At 46.5% G+C, this 24,457-nt stretch overlaps 1 protein-coding gene across 2 annotated transcripts in view; it reads left to right on the top strand.

Moving 5' to 3' along the window:
* Positions 1-13,851, top strand: part of BSG (basigin (Ok blood group)) — a 36,716-nt gene extending 22,865 nt beyond the window's left edge. For both annotated transcript variants that reach the window (XM_070944424.1, XM_070944432.1), the window contains 6 exons: positions 722-810; positions 2,153-2,289; positions 5,658-5,934; positions 10,776-10,800; positions 11,564-11,633; positions 12,675-13,851. In XM_070944424.1, coding sequence (XP_070800525.1) covers positions 722-810; positions 2,153-2,289; positions 5,658-5,934; positions 10,776-10,800; positions 11,564-11,621 — 586 coding nt within the window. In that variant the 3' untranslated portion in view covers positions 11,622-11,633; positions 12,675-13,851. The remainder of the gene's footprint in view (positions 1-721; positions 811-2,152; positions 2,290-5,657; positions 5,935-10,775; positions 10,801-11,563; positions 11,634-12,674) is intronic.
* Positions 13,852-24,457: the final 10,606 nt, after the last annotated feature.

Here is a 24,457-nt window from a genome sequence, read left to right as displayed (position 1 = left end):
TTACCTACCTTAGAAAGGATGGAAGGCTGAGTCAACCTTGAGCCTGGCGAGATTCGAACCTGCAGTAATTGCAGGCAGCTGGTCTTAATAACAGGGTGCTTTAGACCACCCTGTTGCTCTAGCTTTGAACAAACGAATGGCTGTAAGTTGAGAACTGCCTGTGTTCATTTCTGATCGGACTTAACTAAAACAAAGAGAAATCCCTTGGAAAAAGTGGTATTATTCCACCAGAGAGGCAATCAGTAGAAGCTTGTCAACTTGGCTGCTTGGTGCCAGTGCCTTGTGCATTCAAACAAGATATGCCATCCTTAGAAGGAGTGATTGGTTGGCTATTTGCACTCTTCAGCTACATCTATATATGGAAGCTTCTTGGACAATCAGCATTGTTCTATTCACTCTATTTATTGTGACGGCTTCCTGGAACTTTTCCTCTCAAGATTCCAGGCCTCTGTCCCAGAAAGTTTTAATTAGGCACGGCTCAGCGGAGTTTTAAGTGTGCGTCCTACGCTTTGATAGAAAATCTGATCCAGCATTTCCTAGCGTTTTTTTTTTCCTCCTGGGTGATGCTGGAATGAAGCTCCTCTTACTCCGTGACCATTGCGTTTTGCCGAGTGAAGTTGTAGTTGTCAATATCCATTCCCAGTTCTCCTGCTGTGATGGCTTTGTGTGTTCTCCTTGTCACCTGCTGGTTTGTCTTTGTGTGTGTGTTTTTGAATCCTAGGATTCCCAAAGTGGATTACGAAACCTCGGGAGAGTACCACTGCGTCTTTGACACCACGCCCCTCACGAAAGGAACGGTATTGGTGAAAGGTAACTGTTGTGGGTGCTTTTTTTCTTTCCTTTGGTGAAGTTTTACATGGAGGAGAAGGACTTTGTGTTGTCAAGTCCATGAGGAACGAGCCACTGCTCATGGGTTGCCTCTCTAGTCTGAGGAAAAAAGGAGCCCTCATGGTGCAGTGCTTAGAATGCCAGTATTGCAGGCAAAAACCCTGCCCACAGCCTGGAGTTCGATCTTGACTGGCTCAAGGTTGACTAGCCTTCCATCCTTCTGAGGTCAGTATTAGATCCAGATTGTTGGGGGCCATATGCTGACTCTGTAAACCGCTTAGAGAGGGTTGTAAAGCACTGTGAAGCGGTAAATAAGTGATAAGTGGGAAGGAAGGACGGACCGTAGTAGCACAGTGGTGAGAATGCAGTATTGCAGGGTGACTCTGTCCATTGCCAGGAGTTCGATCCTGACCAATGCAAGGTTGACTCAGCGTTCCATCCTTCTGAAGTTGGTAAAATGAAGACCCAGATTGTTGGGGGCAAGACGCTGACTCTGTAAACTGCTTAGAGAGGGGCTGTAAAGCACTATGTAGTGGTATATAAGTTTTAAGTACTAGTGGTTGTGCTGTCCATTTTTCATCACCTAGAGGGGACCATAAAAGTACCCAAATATTTGTCTCCAGGAAATCCGAGCAGTTCTAAGTTTAGCAAGCAAACTTGTGGAAGTCTGTTTCTATTAATGTAGACCAGCCTGGTATTCTTTAGATCAGGGTTTCCCAACCTTGGCAACTTTAAGACACATGGACTACAACTCCCAGAATTCCCCAGCCAGCCATGGGAGTTGAGGCTTGAAGTCCACACATCTTAAAGTCCCATAGTTGGGAAACCCTGCTCTAGGTAAATTGGATTGCAATTTCCATACTGGAATTGTGGCATTCATAACTGAATTCATCCCAAGGACGCTAAATTGGGGGAGGTTAGTATAATAACGAGCTAATTAGAATAGCATTGCAGGCAAACAGCCGACTGCTAGCAGTTCAATCCTGACTGGCTCAGGGTTGACTCAGCCTTCCATCCTTCCCAAGGTGGGTAAAATGAGGATCCAGATTGTTGTGGGCAAGAGACTGACTCTGTAAACTGCTTAGAGAGGCCTGCAAAGCACCATGAAGTGATATATAACTTTAAGTGCTATTGCTATTGCTAGATGAACTTCCTGTGTTTTCCCAGCCTTGTGCACATCTGTCCCCCAATAACTCCCAGACCTTTTTGTCACCTGCTGCCAAGGCTTCTTCATGATGGATGAGAGTTTATAGGCAGAAGTGTTTGCTTGTTCAACATCTCCTCTGACCCCTCTTTGAACTGATTGTGACCTATCCTGTTGCAGTTAGTCCCCATGTGGTGCCCTACAAGAAGACAGAGCATGGAAATGAAGGAGACGCAATAATCCTGACTTGCAAGTGCAATTCTTACCCTGCTGTTACCCAGTGGACTTGGTATAAGGTGGTAGACCAGGTGCCTCAGGTGAGTGCCTTTCCTGCCACAAACCCAGGATTCTGCTTCCTCCCCAGTAGGTGTCTGTCAGAGTTTGTTGCAAAATCAAATCCAGAAAGCACACACAGGTAAACTGATTCAGCTTCTCTTTATATACATAATAACACATGAATAAATGTACAATACCAACAGCAGATTCTTCCAATGTAGCAGTTACAAGCAGAGCACAGCAGAGTAGTTTTAGTTTCAATTCGGCAGACAGACTAGTTTTCAGCTTCAGAGCTCAGAGCTTAATAACTAAGCCACACCCAGACTTCTTGCTTAAGTTTCTGTTTCTAAACAGCTCTCATTGGCTGACTTAGTTGCTATGCCAATTCATTGGCTGACCTTGTTACCATGTCTTCCCAGTCATGAATATTCTGACAGTGCCCTGGCTGCCTATGGAGAAACCATGTTAAGAATCCACCTGCGGCCTTTCCAGTTAGGGTCTTGCTTCAGAGGTGGCATTGGAAGAGAGATTAACATGCATAAAAGGAATTAACATGTAAAAAGAAAAAACCCATTTGAAGTCAGGGAGACCTTGACTTGCAAGAAGTGGTGGAATTCAAATCATTTAACAACCGGTTCTCTGCCCTAATGACTGCTGGGGGGCGTGGCTGTGTGGGCATGTGACTGGGTCGGCATGTCCAACTGTCACTCATATCGAGGGGCGCCTTGCCTGGCATCTCCTTGCCCCTCCCCTCCCAGCCAGTTGTTGTGGCCTGTGCAGTTAGTAGCTGATTCTGACAGCGAGGAGGCTGGTGTGCTACACCAGGAGCCTGTGCAGCTGGCGCTCGAGTCAGACAATGAGGCTGGAGAAGATGTGGTGCCAGAGGCGGGGAATCAGCCAGGGCCTTCAGAAGCTCCCATAAGTGAAGAGGAATAAGAGGAGGAGCCTCTTGATGCACGAGCGCGCAGAGCTGTTAAAAGGCAGGAGTAGCTCCTCAGGAGGAGGTCTCCTCGAGAGTAAGGCTTGGGGCTAATTGGCCACTCCCCTAGCCTATTTAAGGAAGGACGATGACTGATGCAATTTGCAGGAAACAACTTCGTTCATATTCCTTTGCGTCTTGATTCCAGAAACGTTTGATTCGGCTCTTGTTTCTCTCTTATCAGTTTTCCTGCAAATTGCTTCTGGGCATTCTGCCAACCACAGTAAGATTATGGTTATCTGAAATACTGTGCCTCAGAATTGAGTTGTTACTCTTTGGATTCTTGTCGGCTGTTAATGAAGTTAAATTAACAGCCCTTGTTCAGAAAAGACTGATTTAAATTGTACTTGTGTCCGAACAACTACTAAGAAAGCTCATTAGTAGTCCTTAATTAGTAAACTAAGGTTTGTACGGACTTTGTGTGTGCTGCGTTCTTTGGGGTTCGTAGGTGGGGCAGAACACCAGTCCTCGCCTCATCTTGCATGTTATGGTGAGATTTCTTCCCCTTGATACTAGCCAATAAGATGAGATTTTGCTATCAGAAGACCTGATGTCCATTTCCAAGTATTGTTTATCACCATTCTTTTTAGTAAAACTGGATGGAGAGATTTATAAAGAATAACAGAGTTGGAAGGGACCTTGGAGGTTTTCTAGTCTAACCCCTGCTCAAGCCTGAGACCCTATACAACCATCCATTTAGTGACATTTCGAAGCTACAGTGGCACTGGAAAAAAGTGACCTATGATCGGTTTTCACACTTACCACGATTGCAGCATCGCCTTCATTGCGTGCTTAAAATTTGAGTGTGTACTTTTTTAAAAAAAAAAGTTTTTTATTTTGTAAAACAAACATACAAACAGTACATCCTTAATCATTCAGTGTTTCATCTGAGTACATATTTTGCGTCTTCTCCCTCCTCCATCATTTTCATATTATATTTCTATCATACCGTTATATTTTCATTTAGATTGTTACATCATTCTTCCCAAATTTCTTATATTAATTCATAAATTATCTAAATCCCTTTAGAGGGAGAAGTAATTAAGAAAATATTGGAATGTGCAGAAATGAATAGATTAACGTTGGTAATTAAAGAAAAGGAAAAGAGCCTTGGTACTACAGTGGTTTAAAGCACCCTGTTATTAACACAGCTGCCTGCAATTTACTGCTGGTTCGAATCTCTCCAAGGCTCAAGGTTGACTCAGCCTTCCATCCTTTCTAACGTAGGTTAAATGAGGACCCAGTTTGTGGGGGCAATAAGCTGACTTTGTATAAATATACAAAAGTATGAAGGCTATTGCTTAACGCACTGTAAGCCGCCCTGAGTCTCCGGAGAAGGGCGGCATATAAATCAAATTAAAAAAAAAAAAAAAAGTGTGTTCTTCTGACAGTCGCACTGTCCACGGTCACATGATCACCATTTATAACCTTGCCAGATGCGCTTAACGGCCCCGTGATTCATTTAACAACTGTGGCCAAAAAAAAAAAGTCATAAAACGGGACAAAATTCACTTAACAACTGGCTTGCCTTGCAATCGAAATTCTGGACTCCATGGTGGGCTTAAATCAAGGACCACCCATACAATATTTGCTGATTCCTGCTGTTGACTAGAAACCTGGTGCCAGTTTTTAAATAGCATTATTCTGAGCTTAAGGGCGGGCGAGTACTACCTGTATACAGCCATTTTTCATCAATATATTCCAAAAGCAGAATTAAACCAAAGATAAAAAAGGTGGAGGGCCATGAGCCACCCCCATGGTTGCATGCCACTCTTGGACCCCTATGCCAGTTGATGCTCTTTCAGAAGGCCCAAGGGGTGAGGGGCAAAAATATATTTATCAAATGTATATGCTACCCATCTCACCTGAGGTGAGAGACTGAGCTGGATATGGTGGTGATCTCATTAGTCCTAAGGAAGCTGCCCCACTCAGGTTTTCCCTTTTGGTGTCTAGACTGCATTGGGTATTGTGTGGAAATGGTTCCTTTTGACACTATGAGTCATCTACAAGAATATAGATAGTCCTCAACTTAACAACAGTTTATTTAGTGACCAATGTTGAAAAAATCTGACTTTCACACTTAAAACTATTGCAGCATCCCTGCGGCCATGTGATTCAGGCAACCGGTTCATACTTATGACGGCTGCCGTGTCCCAGGATCATGTGATTTCCCCTTTTGCGACCTCCTGACAAGCAGTCAGTGGGAAAGCCAGATTCACTTAATGACTGTGTTACTAACGTAACAGTTGCAGCGATTCATTAAAACGACAGTGGCAAGAAAGGCCATAAAGTGGGGCAAAACTGACTTAACAACTGTCTTAATTAACAACAGAAATTTTGGGCTCGATTGTGGTCATGAGTGGAGGACTTACCTGTAGCTCTTTCTAAGGGTCTGTCTCTGTAGCTAGTGACACCCCTCTTCTCCTCCAGCCTGTTGCCAACGGCACCGAAGAAAGATTCTACATCCAATCCAATGGCACCAGGACAGATCTTCGGATCATTTCTTTGAACCTGGAGAAGGACCCCGGGAAATACGTGTGCAATGGCACCAATGAATTAGGCGAAGGGAGTGCGGACGTGACTCTGAGGGTGCGGAGCCGGCTGGCTGCTCTGTGGCCATTCCTGGGGATTGTAGCGGAGGTGCTGGTCCTGGTCACAATAATCTTCATCTATGAGAAGAGGAGAAAGCCCAATGAGGTTCCTGAGGGTAAGGTGCTGGAATGGGCAAGGGGGAGATTAATAATAATATTACAATAATATAATATTATAATATAGTGGTATTAAAGAGCTGTGGTGGCGCTGTGGTTAAGAGTACAGTACTTTAGGCTATTTCTGCTGCCTGCCGGCTGTCAGCAGTTTGGCAGATCGAATCTCACCAGGCTCAAGGTTGACTCAGCCTTCCATCCTTCCAAGGTGGGTAAAATGAGGACCCAGATTGTTGGGGCCTAGAGGCTGACTCTGTAAACCGCTTAGAGAGGGCTGGAAAACACTGTGAAGCGGTATATAAGTTTTAAGTGTAATTACTTGTTAATTGGTTCTGGGAGGCGTGACAAGAACTAAAAACTACAAGGTTCTGACCAATGCTCTAATAAAAGCAGGAGCCCCTAGCCATTTAGCAAGAAAAATCTAGTTGTTTATTAGGAGTGCGATGTCGGCACGAACTAAGTGAAGCCAACTCTGACTTCACCCAGTTCACACCTTGCCTCTGATCCTGTTGCCCCCTTCACATTCCCTAACAAAGAAATTTCACGGGTCGTGGAAGTCACTCCCTCCGGCCTTTGTGGGTCTCCATGGAGATGGCCTTGACTTCGGGTGGCTAGGATGTGTTTTGTTTTGACTGAGGTGTGAATTCCTTGGTGCAGCTGCGAGATGCTTCTATCCCCCTGCCTATGGCAACTCAGGAGCAGGTCAGGAAAGCTTGGCGAGTAGTAGTACCAAAGTAGTAGTACCAGACTAGTACCAAACAGACCATGTGACTTTCCCCATGATCCTTTGTTTCGGCCGGGAAGGACTTCCTATCTGTCCCTTTTCCTATGTCAACGACTTCCTGTCCACCCTCTGTGGCCGTTCCCAGCTTCTTTTTGCAGCAACCTTCCCAGCATGGCTGACTTCCTGTTCGTTCTCTGTGGCCGTCCCCCTCTTCTTGTCGCAGCAGTTCAGGTACTAAATAAACGATGAGTACCAGAACATTTTCACATCAAAATGTATCCAGTGCCCAAATTCAACTGGTTTTGAAACAGTAAAGTACAGAGGTACCACTGTGTGAGTCGAGGAAGGGCTGGCATCCTCCCAAGTGGCATTTTGAGCAAAACCTTAATTACTGAAGACTCTTAATAGCCTTTGGTGCCTATAAAGAGGTTTTCCTCATTTAACCATGATAATTGGGACCAGAATTTCTGTCATTAAATGATGTGACAAAGCATGACATCATCACTTAGCGACAGCAATCCCAGCAGGCTCTGTTGCCATCATTAAGCAAAAATCAGCCAGAACCTCAAGGACTGGTCTTAAGTACCACTTCTTCAGCAGTGTCACAACTTTGAACAACTGCTGAACAAGTCGTCATGAACCGAGGACTCCCTGTAATTTTCAGTGGGAGGAATCGAAACGGGGGTGAGAGATGTACGGCAATGTTTCCCAATCTCGGCAACTTTAAGACATGTGGACTTTAACTCCCAGAATTCCCCAGCCCAGCATGTCCACACATTTTAAAAGTTGTCAAGGTTGAGAAAAACTGATGTACGTTATGGTCCTCGGAGTCCTGCTTGGTCCGATTCCTAAATACTTCCGTTATCTTTACCAAATAAGACAGTGGTCCTCAACCTTTCCAGCTTGGCAGCCCCACCCAGCACACGGGGAGTCTGTGTGTGACTAGCAGGCACATGCACGCACATGTGGCAGGCACATTGCGTTCATGCACAAAGATTGCGAGTGGAGGGCACTTGCGCGCGAAGCTCCACGAATGCAGCTTTATGAGCAAGCACCCTCTGCTCGCATGGGCATACTTGCCCATCTCTCCCGTGGCCTGATTTTGGACAGGCTGCGGCCTGGTAGTGGGCTGCAACTGAGGACCCCTGAAATAAGAGAATTCTTTCATGTCTGTCAAAACCTGAGTGGGAGGTTGGTGAGATCCTTGTGTGCTTTCACTTAATATGGATCACTCCGTTAATTTATTTTTCGGCTTTGTGTGACCACTGCCCACATACTCCCCCATAGAAGCGGCTTTCTTCTTCTTCATTATGATATCAAAGCAATAAATGTCTAAAGACATAAACCTGGCTCTATTTTTGACTGGGGCATTTCATTCTTCAAAAGTTTGATTACATTTATGAAGTGAGTTAAATCGACCCTGGGGTTTATGACGTCATGCATGATCCCCTGGCTTGATAAGGGCCAAAGTCCTCTTCCTGCAGCAGAGTCTCGGCAAACAGCTGGGGCGAAGATGCTCTTATGTGCATCTGTATCAGGATTTTTCCGACAGTGGAAATTACAAGGAGGTCATGTATGAACAGAGGCTGAGAACGGAAAGCTTTTGTTCTGTCCCCAACCACACGCGCACACACCAAAAGACGTTCAATCTCGGGCATGCCTTTTCTTCTGTTGCGCACGCTTATCTCTGCGACGCTGGCGTGGATCCAGCCAAGACTCATTACCCTCATCACTGTCCACCTGTGGCTGCGTGGACGTGCTTGGCCCCGGCCCTATCTCTTGCCCTTCGGCGGACACCGAAGGCATTGCCAGAGAGGAGGGTCCTGGAGAGGGAGGCCTTGCCAACTCCTCTCCTTCACTCTCGGAGTCCTCTCCTGCTGATGACACAGGCTCAGGTAACGGAGCCACAACAGCTTTTTAAAATTTGCTGTTGATACTTTTCCCCGGAGGGGCGGGGGGGGGGGGGGATGCCACTTATAATTTGGAGAGGGTTGGTTGAATCTGTCCCTTTAAAATGACAGCTAATTCTGGCATTGATTTGAAGGTCAGTATGCGGTCAGATTCTCTAGGGTTGAGATGCCTTAAGGTAATGGACCTCAACCTTTGGGCACCAGGGACCGGTTCCGTGGAGAGAGTTTTTTCCGTGGACCGGAGGGGGTGTGGTTTTGCGTGCTGCCTGCATCCCGCGGATGGGGCTTCTCTTCTTTGCGCGGCTCAGTTTCTGGCAAACCGTGGCCCAGTGCCGGTCCACAGACCGGGGGTTAGGGACCCCTGCCTTAAGAGGCTCCTGAAGGTTCGCCCACCACCAAGCTGGCTTTGTGACTGGCTTAGGTTGCCTAATTATGCTTAAGCTTGGGTAGGATTCCACACCTGAAAAGGAATTTAATCTCACTCAGATCGTGGCAACTTCCGTGGTCTTAGGCACAGTGGAAACATTGCTGAGTGAGACTTTATCTGCTCCCCTTGTTCCTTGTCTCCTGTGGGGGGAAAAAACAACAACTCTGCTGCATAAATCAATTGGCAGGAATGTTTTAAAGTCCCTGGAGAAGTTTCTTAGCCAATGTTCAGTCTTCTCATTTCACTGCCGTCAGCATCTAACATTTTAATGCATTTCTTCTCTTAGGGAATATTCTTGTCGCTGTTTTTCCCCTCCACCTGTTTGCATTATTTAAAAATATTTTCTTTTAAATGCCTGAGGTGCCTGAATGCTTCTGTCTAAATCCTGAATTCAGCATCTCTTCCTGTGCCACCCCCTACTCTCCTTTCCTTTTTAAAACAATGCTTCCTTTGCTGTGGAAGTTTAAATCATTGTTCTTTATATTTTTCCTTGGTAAGCAGCAAGATATTCCTTTCTTCACCCTTATAAACTTAAACTCCTGCTTCATTTGTACGTGGTGTTTGAAGCAATGCTTTGAATTGAGTAAAGGGAAAGGGAAAATCTTAAGAGGAGGGGTGGGGAACTACAGCCTCTTTATGACTTGTGGACTTCAACTCCCAGAATTCCTGTGCCAGCCACCAGGAACGGCTGGCTCAGGAATTCTGGGAGTTGAAGTCCACAAGTCATAAAGAGGCCGTAGTTCCCTACTTCTGTCTTGGATCCCCAACCTCCAGGCTACAGCCCACTACTGGGCCATGATCTGTTCAGAATAGGGCCACGCAAGTGGTGGGTGAGCGCATACACACCTGCCACTCACACAAAACCATCCCTTCTTCCCATCCCCCGCGCCAGGCTGGACCACCAAACCGGAAAAATTGGTTACCGCTGTCTTAGAGGATAGGAAGGTTTCTTGGTTGGCTTAAAACAGTGTTTCTCAACCTCAGGTACTTAAAGCTGTCTGGACCATCTCCCAGAATTTCCCAACCAGCTGGGGGAACCTGGGAGTTGAAGTCCAGACAGCTTAACAGTGCCTAAGGTTGAGAAAAACTGGCTTAAAAGCTTGTAAATACGGCCTACTTGCTGGCATTAACTTTGAATTCAGTTCTTTCTTGCTGCTGCATGTTAACCCTTTGTGGTAAGTGGAAGAAGACCAAGCTGAAGCCGCCCCTTGCCCTGGCTGTCTTGTCATCTGTATATGGTCGTAGTACCCGTGTGCCAGTTTGTCTAGTGGTGAAGACACCCAGCTAGAAACCGGGAGACCATGAGTTCTAGTCCCACCTTAGGCACAAAATCCAGCTGGATGACTTTGGGCCGATCACCAGGCAACTGCGAGTTCTAGTCTCGCATTAGGTTGGAAAGTCAGCCGGGTGACTTTGGGCCAGTCCATCTCTCTCTCAGCCCAAGCCGCCTCACAGGGTGGTTGTGGGGAAAACAGAATGTATAAAAATAACGAAGGTGGGAGGTAAATAAATGAATGTAGACATGTGAATGTGGTGGCGTCTCTTCCTCAGACAGTGACAGTGTTAAAAGCTGGGAATTTTTTGGGACAAATAGATAATAGATGAGAGGAGGGATGATAGATGGGATAGATACTGTTGAATGAACTGGGGATGAAGGAGGTTAATTGCCCAGCCTCTCTGAGGAAAATGGGTGGTTTAGAAATAGGAAATATAAATAAATGTGACAATTCACCAAAATCCTCCTGCTGACTTCAATCTTTTCTTCTCTTCCTTTGCTCAAAGATGACGATGGAGGCTCTGCACCCCTGTAAGTATAAAGAACCGTTTCCCCCTCCCCCCCTTCCTGGTAAATCACCTCCCAAGGCCACTTGTGGGTGGGAAATTAGACAGCCAGCTGGATGTGCCCAACTGAAGACTTCAGGAGGCTGCCTCCTGCCTGACAGAACCAGAGTTAAGCCAGATGCTGCTTATTGAAGCTGGCAGGTCATGAAAGAGGAGCAGCAGGAAACAAGAGATGGGAGGCAAGAGCGCCACGCGGGGCCCAAAGCGAGGGTGGTTGGGTTAGCAGGTCCTTTAAAGGCCGGGAAACGCAAAGAGCTGGTTGGCTATGTCTTAGCTAGTGTTTTCTCAATCATGGCAGCTTGAAGATAGGTGGACTTCAACTCCCAGAATTCTGAGAATTTGAAGTCCACGCTTCAAGCTGCCAAGGCTGAGAAACACTGGTTAAAATTGTCTGTCTTGAAATCTCAGTGTAGCTCACAGCTGGCTGGGAAATTCTGGGACGCATCTTCCAAGTTGCCATGGTTGAGAAAGAGTGGCTTTAGCTTTGAGGAATAATAGGAGGCTGCCTACCGTCTCTGATCAGATGGGTAGGTGAGAGCTTTCTAATTGGTTGTGTGTGTGTGTGTATGTGTGTGTGTGTGTGTGTGTGTGTGTGTGTGTGTGTGTGTGTGTGTGTGTGAAGTATTGGCATAGATCCCAGACTCCGCCTACTTGCTAGTCTAGTTTAGAGTTTGACCCAGATCTTCCTTAAGGTCTGGAGCTGACCGACTTTTCCTCTTGTCTCCCAGAAAAGGCAACACTGCAAACAACATGGACAAGAACGTGCGTCAGAGGAATGCAAATTAAGCCCACAGCAAGGTAGGATTTCTGGGAGGGCTGAGCAACAGCAGGGGGAGGCCCCAAATATGCCCCTGTTTCATCCGTCGTCCAGAGATGAGAAGAAAACCCATTCTTGAAATTCTGGATTTGCTTTAGAAAATGACAGTAACAGAGAAGGGAGTCGGCCTCTTCTCGGTCAGGGAATGTCATCCTCCTGACTGATCATGGCAGAAGAATTAAATCAGTGGAATAGCTTTCCCCCAGAAGTTGTGGGTGCTCCCATTGCCACTCAGGAAGAGATTTTGCAGCCATTTATCCTAAATGGTATAATTTCTCCTCCTTAAGCAGGGGGTTGGACTAGAAGACCTCCAAAGCCCCTTCCAACCCTGTTATTCTGTGTTCTAATACCCTCTAAAAGTGCTTGGACTACAACTCCCATTATCTCACACAAGAAGGAGGAAAGTTGCAATCCAACGCATTTTCAGGATACCAAGTTGGGAAAGGATGGAGCATGTCACCCCAATTTGAACCTCCATTTGCACATTGTGTCTACTCAGCCAAGCATTATTGCCCCATCCCCCTCACCTACCAGGAATATGGGAAGATGCAACGTATTACCGACAGAAGAGAATATTAGTAGCTCAGGGTTGAACTGTGGAGGCCTTGGTGCCCTCTGAGCTTGGTTGTTTCCTTCCAGACGTTTCATTATCCAACTAGGTAACATCATCAGTGCTAAAAGAGAGAGGGGTTTGCTCTGTTTGTATATGAGTGCAATGTATTGACCCCATACCCATATACCCCATACCCATACTCCATATAAGAGAGTTGTCACAATTCGATATGTTTAAAACTCTTTTTTTTCTCCCAATCGACTTTCTTTAGTGCATATGAGTCTCACTTCCCAGCTGGCATTCTTTTCATGCTGTGCTTTGAAGTCATCCCTGGCTGGGGTTGGGATATTTGGATTTGCCTTTAACTCTATTATGCCTCGTGTGTGTGTATGTGTATATATAAACACCAACAATACAATGCGTTAGTTGAGCCTAATTCTATACTCTGTCTGTCTCCTCTCTCCCTCAGGTGACACATGAGACCTAAGCAGACGGCTTAGCTGTTTCTTCTGACACTTTCCTGCTGTAAAAAAACCAAGAATATTTCTAGAACATCCTTGCATCGAAAACAAAAAAGCAGTGAGAGATCTTTTAGCCTTTTACGTTTTAACCACACATAAAAGTTTTTTCTTCCCGTCCTCACTGCTGAATCTTGAGAGTTGGGGAAAGGTAAATGGAAGGCATGGGGAAATTACAGTTCAAGAAAACGTTGCCAGTTAGTTTAAGAACCATCATCCCTCACTCAAGAATGTGCTCTTCTCTCTCTCTCTCTCTCTTTTCCTTCCTTCCTTCTCTCTCTCTCTCTCTCTCTCTCTCTCTCCCTCTCTCTTTTTTTTTTTAGTAGCAGATCATAGGGAGAATTATTAAATTAGTCCCAATTTAATGATGCAGTAGCATGAAGCAATCCAGAGTTTTAAGTCACCCTCAACTTTAGGAAGGAAGGGCAGTGCTTTGGCCCTGAATAAGTTCGGCCAGTAGAAGAGTTTGCCTCCCCTTCTCTTCCTTACTTCCTTGGTCTCCCTGGACCAGAAACTCCCCCCAATCTCGCATGCCGTCTTCTCCGAATCCTGGAGCGAAGATACCACGAAACAAGGGGCGGCGCGCTGCTTGCGTGTCGATGTGTTTTTTGTTCGGCTTCTCGAGCCTGGAAGACGGCCGCCGCCTCCTGCCATTCCCCTCTCCAGTCACTTGAGCCCTTTTGGGTCTCTCCTTGGAGATACAAACAACGATGGTGCCATAATTGGTCGGAAGACAAAGCCAAGGACAGTGACTTTCCTCCTGCCTCCCCACCCCCACCCCGCCCCCCAACCTCGGTGACATCAAAGCGTCAAGCCAGAAGGGAGGCGAGAGTCCGAAGCTCCATATGTTAAGTAGGGTTGTCTTTCCAGCTTATCTTGGTGGTGTGTCCTTTCAGCCTCATGACATTTTAAGATGTCACATTAATCACAGAGGCCGAAAGACACAAGCCAGGACGTAGGTCTCTCGTGCAGCTCCTCCATCTTGTCCCAACACCCGTTGGCCTCGGCCAAGCGGGAGAATGTTCTTTACAGCCTGTTGGGCTGACCCTTGTTTTGGTTACCGTTGGAATAGGTTATTGTTTTAAATAAGCCAAACACTCTCTCAATAAAACAGACACGGTGTTTTGATTTCTTTCCCTATTCTCGTTCCTTGGTGGGTTTTTGTTTTTTTTTGAGTCCTGGCTGGGGAATTCTGGGAGTTGAAGCAGAGGTGAAATGTAAAATCAGTTACTACCGGTTCTGTGGGCGTGGCTTTGGGCCGGGGATAATATGACTGGGTGGGTGTGGCCTTTTTTTTTTTAAGCTTTTAAAACCATTTTTTCTACAACCTCTTTGGCTGAAAAGCCTCTGATGATCCCAGCTGAGTTGCCTGATGAGCAGAGGCTTTCTTTCTTTTTTTTTTAAAGCCTCTGACGATCCCAGCTGACTTGCCCGATCAGCAGAGGCTTTTTTTCCTTTTAAAAACATTTTTTCTATAACCTCTTCAGCCGAAGAGGTGGTAGAAAAAATGCTTTTAAAAGACTCTGATGATCCCAGCTGAGCCGCGCGATCATCAGAGGCTTTTTGGGGGGGGGACAATGGGGGGGGGCGGCGCAGGGATTTTTGCTACCGGTTCTCCGAACCATCTGCCTCCATTGCTACCGGATCGGGCGATCCGGTCCGAACCGGGAGCATTTCACCCCTGAGTTGAAGTGTCCGTCCCCCGTCTCCCCCCTCCCGTCTTAAAAGTTGACAACGTTGGGAAACCCTGCTCGAGAAGTGTTACCTTGCAACAGGTGAGGCTGGGACGGAGGTTGATAAGGAAGGGCAGGCAAAGGAAGAAGGAGGTGTTGAGTTGCTGCTCTATGGGGACCCTTGAAGGTACAAGGTAATCCTCGACATACGGCCACAATTGAGCCCAAAATTTATCTTGTTAAAAGATAATTGAATCAAGAATGTAATGCAATAACTTTTACGAAGGATTTGCTATTAGATTAGCAGTTACAGTATAAAGAAGAAAAGTGAAAATATCCCTAGAGCAGTGTTTCTCAAGCTTGGTAGCTTGAAGATGGGTAGACTTCCACTCCTGGGATGGACTTCCCCCAGCCAGCGCTGCTGGCTGGGGGATTCTGGGAGTGGAAGTCCACCCATCTTCAAGCTACCAAGCTTGAGAAACACTGCCCTAGAGCAAATGCCTCAGAGAAGACACATAGTCCTCAAACTACAATCGCCATTGGAACAAGAACTCCCATCGCTATGCAAGGCTGTTAAGTGAGTCGTGGCCAGTTTTATGACCCTTTTTGTCACCGTTAAGTGAGTCACTCAGTTATTAAATGAATCTGGCTTGCTCTACTGACGTTGCTTGCCAGAAAGTTGCCAAAGAGGATCGTGTGGCCGCATGACACTGCAACTGTCATGAATATAACCAATTGCCAAGCGTCCGAATTTTGATCACATGACCATGGGGGTACTGCAACGGTCTTTTATGTGTGAAAACTGACGTGTCCCTTTTTTCACTGCCATTGCAATTTCAAACTGTCACTAAGTGAATGTTGTAAGTTGGGGACTACCTATAGGTGCTTACAATCCCACACAAACACACCCCAACTTTTCTATAAAATGACACTGGGATTTTGTATTTTATACCGCCTGAGATATATATATTTTTGCATACCCAAGAAATGCTGGGCGCTTAGTGCCTGAAGCTGTTATTCTGAATCATCCAATTTATTCAGATTAAATGAGCCATTTGAGAGGCCATTTCTCTTTTTATAAGAGATGGAGGAAGTTTATTCTGGTGAAAATTAGTTCAGAAGACGGACAGCTTCCCTTTGCATGGTTCGTTACCCTCTGGCAGCCTTCCAGGGTTCAAGGTTTGCTTAATGTTTTCTGTAACACAACAACAGTGCCTGGGTGCTTGAAGAGAGAGCAAAACAAACCAGGAAGAACCAGGTCAAAAGGACAAACTTGGATTATTTATTCTATGCAGCTCTGCCCCCTGCAGTCAAATTGTAAAACCTGCCAAGAGTTTGAACATAGCTCTCGTCTTCGCTGCAGTTGGCCCAAAACACACACGGAGAATGCAGAGATAATATTCACATTGTTAAATCTGTGTTTCTCGGTTAACGACTGGTGGAGTTTTAGTGACAAAAAACGCTGGATGTAGACCAGAGGTGTCTCCAACCTTGGCTGTCAACCCTGTAGATAACCTCGCTGAAGCCATTTTAGAAGCTTCAGTGTTACCTCAGTGGAGCTGAGGGAGAGGGAGGGGGGGGATTTTAGGTAGCTGGGATTTTGTAGCCAAAACAAAATACTTTCTCTCGGGAACCAAGGACAGTCTCACGCCTGGTCAGAGGAAGGAGGAGTGATGTCACCAGGCAACAAAGCAGGCGCCTTGATTGGATCATGTGACTGATTGTTTTGAGAAAGTGACAAAACTTTTACCTCAGAGTCGGTTTTCACCAGATCTGTGCCAATATGATATATCCAATAAAGCTATTCTTTGAGGAATCTACTTGCCTCGGAGTTTTGCTTGCTATGGGTCTATTGCTTGGATCCCTGACCTTGGCAACTTTAAGACTTGTGGACTTCAACTCCCAGAATTCCCCAGCCAGCAATGCTGGCTGGGGAATTCTGGGAGTTGAAGTCCTCAAGTCTTAAAGTTGCCAAGGTTGGACATTTCTAATGTAGTTCTAATGTCCAAGGTTGGACATTTCTAATGGGATTTATTTCTATCTAGTCCTGGTGTCGCCAGCTTTGGGTAAATTTTAAGATTTGATGACAACACAGTCCAAAGCATTTTTTTTTTCCTCTTTGCATCTAGCAAATACCTATGGAGATTCTTGGTCATCCAAGTCACGGTTGTCCCAAAGGTGCTTTTTTTCAGGAGGCAACTGGACTTGCTTCTTTTTATTTTGAAGACGTTTCGCTTCTCATCCGAGAAGCTTCTTCAGCTCTTGACCGGATGGTGGGGAACAAAAGGATTTATATTCCTTGCAGACAGCTGGTCATTTGCATCCTTTGAGAGAGTCGTTGAGGCTACTTGGAGGTTTATCTAAAATTGCAGACTGCAGGAACCATTTGCGCTTCAGTCTGAGATGCAGCCAACACAGTCATCCCCAACGGCCTGCGCCTGACTTCAACAGGGAAGAGACCCAGGGCAGCAAACATCCTGCAGCCAAGAAAGCTCCACACCCATTTGCACCACTCAGGTGGCCCCGAGGACACAGGCAAACCTCCAAGTGGCCTCAACGGCACTCTAAAAGGATGCAAATGACCAGCTGTCTCCAAGGAATATAAATCCTTCCATTCCCTTCCCATCCAGTCAGAGCTAAAGAAGCCTCTTGGATGAGAAGTGAAATGTCTTCAAAAGAAAAACAAGAAAGTCCAGTTGCCTCCTGAAAAAAACGCCTTTGGGATCTACCGTGTTTCCCCGAAAATACGGCCTACTCCGAAAGTACGTCCCAGCTTGATTTTTACACGTGCGCCTAATATAAGCCCTACCCCCAAAATAAACCCTAATTAAGACCTCACCCACTCCAGGGTGCACAGGTAAAAATTAAAGCTCGGGTGGGTATGAGGGGGGTGGAAGTGCCCTATTAGTTATCTTCGGATAGTTGCAGCCAGGCCTCACACCCTGACGCCTGCCTGCCAGCCCATTTCTTCTGCAGCCAGCAAGGCTTTCCTGAAGGCCTTGCCGGCCACAGAAGTTATTCTCAAAAGCCTCTTGACAGTAAAAAGGAGGCGGGGGGCAACTCACGCAAGTGAGGTGAGTCAGTGGACGACATCCTTCCCCCCCCTCCCCAGGAAATAAGACCTGGTGCCTCCTTTGGTGGCAAAAAAAAATATAAAAGACCTGATCTTATTTTTCGGGGAAACACGGTAGCAAATAGCATGAAGCAAAATTGGTATTTGCAAGAGAGGTTTTTTTTTTTTTTTTCACTTCTATAAACCACGTCTGGATTTTGCCACACAGACCGATAACCAGGCAAGGAAGGAAGCCCTGGTCCAGGATTTCAAATGCCTCAACAAGGGAACATTTTAATTTCCACTGAACATTACGCAGCTCCGTGGTGAAATCCACATTTTTTTTACTACCGGTTTTGTGGGTGTGGCTTGGTAGGCGTGGCAGGGGAAGGATACTGCAAAATCTCCATTCCTACCCAACTCCTGGGGGAAGGTTACTGCAAAATCTCCATTCCCACCTCACTCTGGGGCCAGCCAGAGGTGGTATTGAGTAGTATCTCCGAACTACTCAAAATTTCCGCTACCGGTTCTCCAGAACCTGCTGGATTTCATCCCTGACACAGCTCACACGTTCCATAATGGTCTCTGTGTTTTTCCCCTGCTGGCCCTGTGTTCAAGAGCTGAAATACATCCCCCCCTCAAGAATTTGAAAGCCAAATCTTCTCAAGCTCCTGCTCGATTTATTCCCATCACCCAGAGAGGAATCTCTAAGTGGTGTTCCTTCCACTATTGAGTAGGACCCTGAAACCGGGGTGTTTCCAAATTTCAGGCTCGTGAAAATAAAGTGACTTATTTTTGAAAGCAATAAAGACGGAAAGAAGAGACCAATTCTGGCCTCACTGAACAGGAACAGTTGGTATAAAATAAAACGGCATTGATCTGCCAACTCTTTGCAACCCAGTGCATCAGTTACTAGGGTGCTTATATGTTGCTATAGCATTGGTTTTTCCATGGCGTGAAGCAGCTTTATTGACTGTCCCTGGTCAATAGCCACCACTAGGGAATTACTGTTCCTACTTGTGTCATTCAGAAAGGTTGGGAGTAATTCCCTGGGGATAGCGATCTATTTCCAAAATTGCACACGTACACACACACACACACACACACCGTTCCCCCCTCTTTTTCAATCTAGTCTTGCATCTCCATCAGGCTGACGGCGAATGGTATGCAGGTGTTACGCACAGTCACTCATGCCCTCGTCACCTCCCGCCTGGACTATTGTAACGCTCTCTACATGGGGCTCCCCTTGAGGAGCATCCGGAGGCTCCAACTGGCGCAGAGTGCGGCCGCGCGGGTGGTGATGGGAGCGACGTGGCGCTCCCATGTAACACCTCTCCTGCGCGAGCTGCACTGGCTCCTGGTGGTCTTCCGGGTGCGCTTCAAGGTTTTGGTTACCACCTTTAGAGCGCTCCATGGCTCAGGACCTGGGTACTTGCGGGGCCGCCTACTACCACCAATAACCTCCCACTGGCCGGTACGCTCTCATAGAGAGGGGCTCCTCCGGGTGCCGTCGGCCAAACAATGTTGACTCGCGGCCCCCAGGAGGAGAGCCTTCTCTGTGGGGGCACCTAGTATCTAGAACGAGCTCCCCCCGGAGATACGGAGGATCCCGGATCTGTGCACCTTCCACCGCGCTCTAAAGACCTTTTTATTTCACCAGGTGGGCCTGGCCTAACTTTCTCCCTCTTTTTAAACAATTTTTAAACAATTTTAATATATTCAATATCTTTTAATTTTCAAAGTTTAAAACTGTTTTAAATTGATTGAGGTTTTAATCTGTCTGGGCCAAATTATTTAATTTGATTTTAGTTCTGTTTTTAAAATTTTGTATGTATGTATTTTATTGTTGGCTGTTCACTGCCCTGAGTCCTTCGGGAGAAGGGCGGTATACAAATTAAATAAAAGTTAAAGTTAAAGGTGGTGTGGCCTGTCAGTGGCCTGTGCGGATTGTAGCTGATTCTGACAATGAGGAGGCTGGTGTGGTGCTGCGCCAGTAGCCTGTGCAGCTGGCACTGGAGTCAGACAGTGAGGAGGCTGGAGAAGATGTGGTGCCAGAGGCGGTGATTCAGCCAGGGCCTTCAGAACCTCCAGAAACTCCCTTAAGTGAAGAGGACGAAGAGGAGAAGCCTCTTCTTGATGCACGGGCATGCAGAGCTGCCAAAAGTGGCTCCTCAGGAGGAGGTCTCCTCGAGAGTAAGGCTTGGGGCCAATTGGCCACTCCCTTAGCCTATTTAAGAAGGAACGCTGACTGAAGCAATTTGTAGGGAACAACTTTAGTTCATTCTCCTTCGCGTCTGGATTCTCTGCAAATTGCTTCTGGGCTTTCTGCCAACCTTCGTAAGATTGTGATTACTTTATCTTTGGTTTCTTGTAGGCTGTTAAGAAAGTTTAACAGCCTTTGTTTTGAAAAAGACTGAGTTATTTTAGTAAATTAAGTTTTGTACAAACTTTGTGTGTGCTGCGTTCTTTGGGGTCAGTAGCTGGGGCAGAACAGCAGGACAAGTATTTTTTTTTTCTAGATCAGAAAGAATCTGTTGATTCCAAGATGAGCCGAGCTTCAACCCACAATCTTTCCCAGATAGAAGATGCCAATAGCCAAATAAACCAAATAAACCAAATAAACAAGAGACCTTCTTTCCTTGTAGCCAGCCTCCATTGATTTTTTTTTCTAATCTCGGAACCAGATTATATTTTTCTTCCTACAAACTGGAATTAAGCAGGATCTAACCCTCATAGAAAAGAACTAGGGGGATTTTTTTTTCCTGGATTTTTCCCTCCAAGCTAGAGACGGACCCATTTTAAAATTTGATCTTTCTTTGCCTGGATCCAGATTTAGTCTCTTATGTGAGTTTTTGGAGTGTAATCCAAAAGGGTGTGTTAAGCCCTTTTATTATTCCTTTAGGCTTGAAGACTAAACAAGATGGATGAGAACTGGTTTGGTCTAGTGCCGTAATGGCGAACCTATGGCACGCATGCTACAGGTGGCACACATAACCATATCTGTGGGCACCCAAGCTCAGCTCCGGCACATTGATTTTTGGGCCTTCTGGGCCCACCGGAAATAGGGAAATAGGGGGTGAGGAAAGCCCATTTTTCTCTCCCCCCAGGCTCCAGAGTCTTTGTAGGAGCTTGAGGAGGGCGAAAACGGCCTTCCACCCCCCGCCCCGGAGGCCCTCTGGAGGCCGGAAATGACCTGTTTGCCAACTTCTGGTGGGACTGGAAGTCGGCAAATGGGCCATTTCCGGCCTCTGGAGCGCCTCCAGGGGGATGAGGAAAGCTGTTTTCGCCCTCCCCAAGCTCCTAGGAAGGCTCTGGAGCCTGGGGAGAGAGAAAAATGGTCCCACCGGGCCATCGCATGCCAGGAAGGGGGGGAGCAGGGGTGTCACAAGTGCATGTGCAGGGGTGGCATGCATAGAATTATGGGTGTGGCCATGAATGCGTGCAACCTCTCCCCCCCCCCCGCTCCTGGCACGCGATGGCAAAAAAGTTAGCCATCACTGGTCTAGTGATTGAGGCACCAGGCCAGAAACCAGGAGACAGTGACTTCTAGTCCCACCTTAGCCAGTCACTCTCAGTGCAACCTTCCTCAAAACTCCTTTTTGTTGTGAGGAAAATAGGAAATGGGTCTGTTAGATTTGTTTGCCATTTTAGGTTATTTGTAAAATTTGGGCCAGAAAAATCCAGGCGCCACAAGATGGCAGCAGAGAGTCAGGATAGATGCAGCTTTTGTTATATTCTTTGTTTTTCTCTTCTCTCTCTCTCTTTTTTTTTTTTGTCCTTTCTTTCTTTTCCCTCCTCCCACTTTGCATCTTTCATTCAAGGGAATAAAAGAGAAGGGGAGGGACAGAGAGAAAGAAAGACATCCCAGATCTGCTGGCTGTACATGAACATTTACATGGGCCAATCTGTGATCAATGAAAAAATACTAAATGCTTCTTTCAATCTCTCTTTTTTGGGGTTTGGCCAGTCTAGAGGAAAAAAAGGACTAGGGGAGACATAGTAGCAGTATTCCAGTATTTGAAAGGCTGCCCCAAAGGGGAGGTGGTCAACTTATTTTCCAAAGCACTTGAAGGCAGGACAAAAAACAACAGATGGAAACTAACCAAGGAGAGAAACAACCTGGAATTGAGGAGAAACTTCCTAACAGTGAGGACAATTAACCAGTGGAACAGCTTGCCACCAGAAATCAGGGGTGCTCCATCACTGGAGGTTTTAAGAAGAGACTAGACAGTCACTTGTCTCAAATGGTATAGGTCTATGGCAGTGGTGAAATCCAAATTTTTTTACTACTGGTTCTGTGGGCGTGGCTTGGTGGGCATGGTGTGGCTTGGTGGGCGTGGCAGGAGAAAGATACTGCAAAATCTCCATTCCCACCCCTCTCCAGGCGAAGGATACTGCAAAATCTCCATTCCCACCCCACTCCAGGGGAAGGATATTGCAAAATCTCCATTCCTAATGTAAATGAAGCGGGCTCTGATAGATGACCACTGGATAACTTTCTATTCACTCTATTCTAAAAAGCAATGCATCCGGTTGGAAAAAGTACAAACTCAGCCAAAATCCTTTTGGTTCCTCTAAGAGGCCTCTAAGTTGTCAGAAGAAAGGAACATTCTAATGACATACAGCTTAAAGGTTGGTTAGGTCAAGGGGATCCACATGAGTTAAAAGCTGTCTATCATCAGAAGATGATTTGAGTCTATGCTTCAGTAATCTACAAAAAGAATTATAACTGTTTTGCAAAGAAACTCAGTAATTAGGAAATGTCAATTAAAAATGACAAATGTATATGACCATATGAATTGCTGAGTTAACAGAATCCTTTGTCTAGAAGGGTATAAAACCATTGTACCTAATTTCTGTCTTTGTTCAACGCTTCATGTACAGAGCTTTGAACCTATTGCGCAATATACAAATTGTCTCTGATTAACCCAAAAGTTGTGTTGATCTTATTAAATCCACAACATTCCCACCCCACTCTGGGGCCAGCCAGAGGTGGTATTTGCCAGTTCTCCGAACTACTCAAAATTTCCGCTACCAGTTCTCCAGAACCTGCTGGATTTCACCCCTGGTCTACGGTCTCCTGATTGAGGCAGGGGGCTGGACTAGAAGACCTCCAAGGTGGCTGTGGAGCTATTGGGTTTGGTATTTGGGGTTTTATTTATGTAAGCCACCCAGTGAATTGGGCAGCCATATACATTTTCTTAATAAATAACGAATAAACTTAAGGTGTGTCTCGCTGCCCTTAGCGTTAACAGTCCTGCCATGCAAATTCCTGCTCCCTCTCTCTCTCTCTCTCTCTCTCTCTCCCCCTCCCTCCATCCCTCCCTCCATCTCTCTCTCTCTCTCTCTCTCTCTCTCTCTCTTGCCCCCTCCTCTAATTCATTGGTCCCCACTGGAACACTGCCGAACAACGTGGGGAAAAGAAACTCTGGGCGCTGAGCTAGGAAGAGGCAGTCGCTTCTCAAAGCATGTTCACCGGTGACTCAGAGAAAGGTCAGCAGTTCGACGGTTCGAATCCCTACTATAGGCCTCCTACGTGAGCAGGGGGTTGGACTAGATGACCTCCAAGGTCCCTTCCAACTCTGCTACTGTTAAATGCAGCACGTCGCTGCCCTCACACAAGGAAGGGCTGGCTCAGCTTTGAGTGCACTCCTTACCCAGCTTGGCTGCGACTTCCTAGGAAATTTCATCCCCAATTGGGAGGTCAACACGATTTTCACCTCCAAGGGCTTCTTCCTCTTTGCCGCCTCCTTTTGCCTCCTCCACAGTCAGCCAGGTGTTGAGACTGGAATTTGGCATTTTTATCCACCCCGATCCAGGGGAAGGTTACTGCAAAATCCCCATTTCCTCCTGATCACCTGGGACTCGGGAATAGATGGGGGTGGGGCCAGTCAGAGGTGGTATTTACAGGTTCTTCAAACTACTCAAAATTTCCGCTACCGGTTCTCCAGAACTGGTCAGAACCTGCTGAAACCCACCTGTGAGCTAAATCCTCAGCACCTCTTTTATCAGCTATTCTCTGTTGCTTGGAACAGCTGGAAGGATTCGGGAGGAATAACAGAAGATCAGAGTTGGAAGGGTACCTTGGAGGTCTTCTAGTCCAACCCTCCAGCGCCACCCATCCCCAATCAGGCAGGAAATCAGGGGTGAAATCCAGCAGGTTCTGACAGGTTCTGGAGAACCGGTAGCGGAAATTTTGAGTAGTTCATAGAACCAGTAGCGGAAATTTTGAGTAGTTTGGAGAACCGGCAAATGCCACCTCTGGCTGGCCCCAGAGTGGGGTGGGAATGGAGATTTTGCAATATCCTTCCCCCAGGAGTGGGGAGGGAATGGGGATTTTGCAATATCCTTCCCCCAGGAGTGGGGAGGGAATGGGGTTTTTACAATACCCTTCCCCCTAGGAATGGGGAGGAAATGGAGATTTGGGAATGGAGATTTTGCAATATCCTTCCCCTAGGAGTGGGGAGGGAATGAGATTTTGCAATATCCTTCCCCTAGGAGTGGGGAGGGAATGGAGATTTTGCAATATCATCCCCTTAGGAGTGGGGAGGGAATGGAGATTTTGGAACATCCTTCTCCCAGGAGTAGGGAGGAAATGGAGATTTTGCAATACCCTTCCCCCAGGAGTGGGGAGGGAATGGGGATTTTACAATACCCTTCCCCCTAGGAATGGGGAGGAAATGGAGATTTGGGAACGGAGATTTTGCAACATCCTTCCCCCAGGAGTGGGGAGGGAATGGAGATTTTGCAATACCCTTCTCCCAGGAGTGGGGAGGGAATGGGGATTTTGCAATATCCTTCCCCTTGAGTAAGGAGGGAATGGAGATTTAGCAATATCCTTCCCCTGCCATGCCCACCAAGCCACGCCAACAGAACCGGTAGTAAAAAAAAAATGGATTTCATCACTGAGGAAATCCCTTACCAATTCAGACTCTTCCTAAAAACTTAAAACTATCAGCGTTGAGGCATCCACGAAGGACTGAAACTCGGCGGCAGAGGACATCTTTGG

Source organism: Pituophis catenifer, unplaced genomic scaffold, assembly GCF_029215685.1.
Source record: "Pituophis catenifer annectens isolate HBS135680 unplaced genomic scaffold, rPitCat1.0.hap2 SCAF_1, whole genome shotgun sequence".
In the NCBI taxonomy this organism is placed as follows: domain Eukaryota; kingdom Metazoa; phylum Chordata; class Lepidosauria; order Squamata; family Colubridae; genus Pituophis; species Pituophis catenifer.
This window is presented reverse-complemented; position numbering and strand designations above follow the sequence as displayed.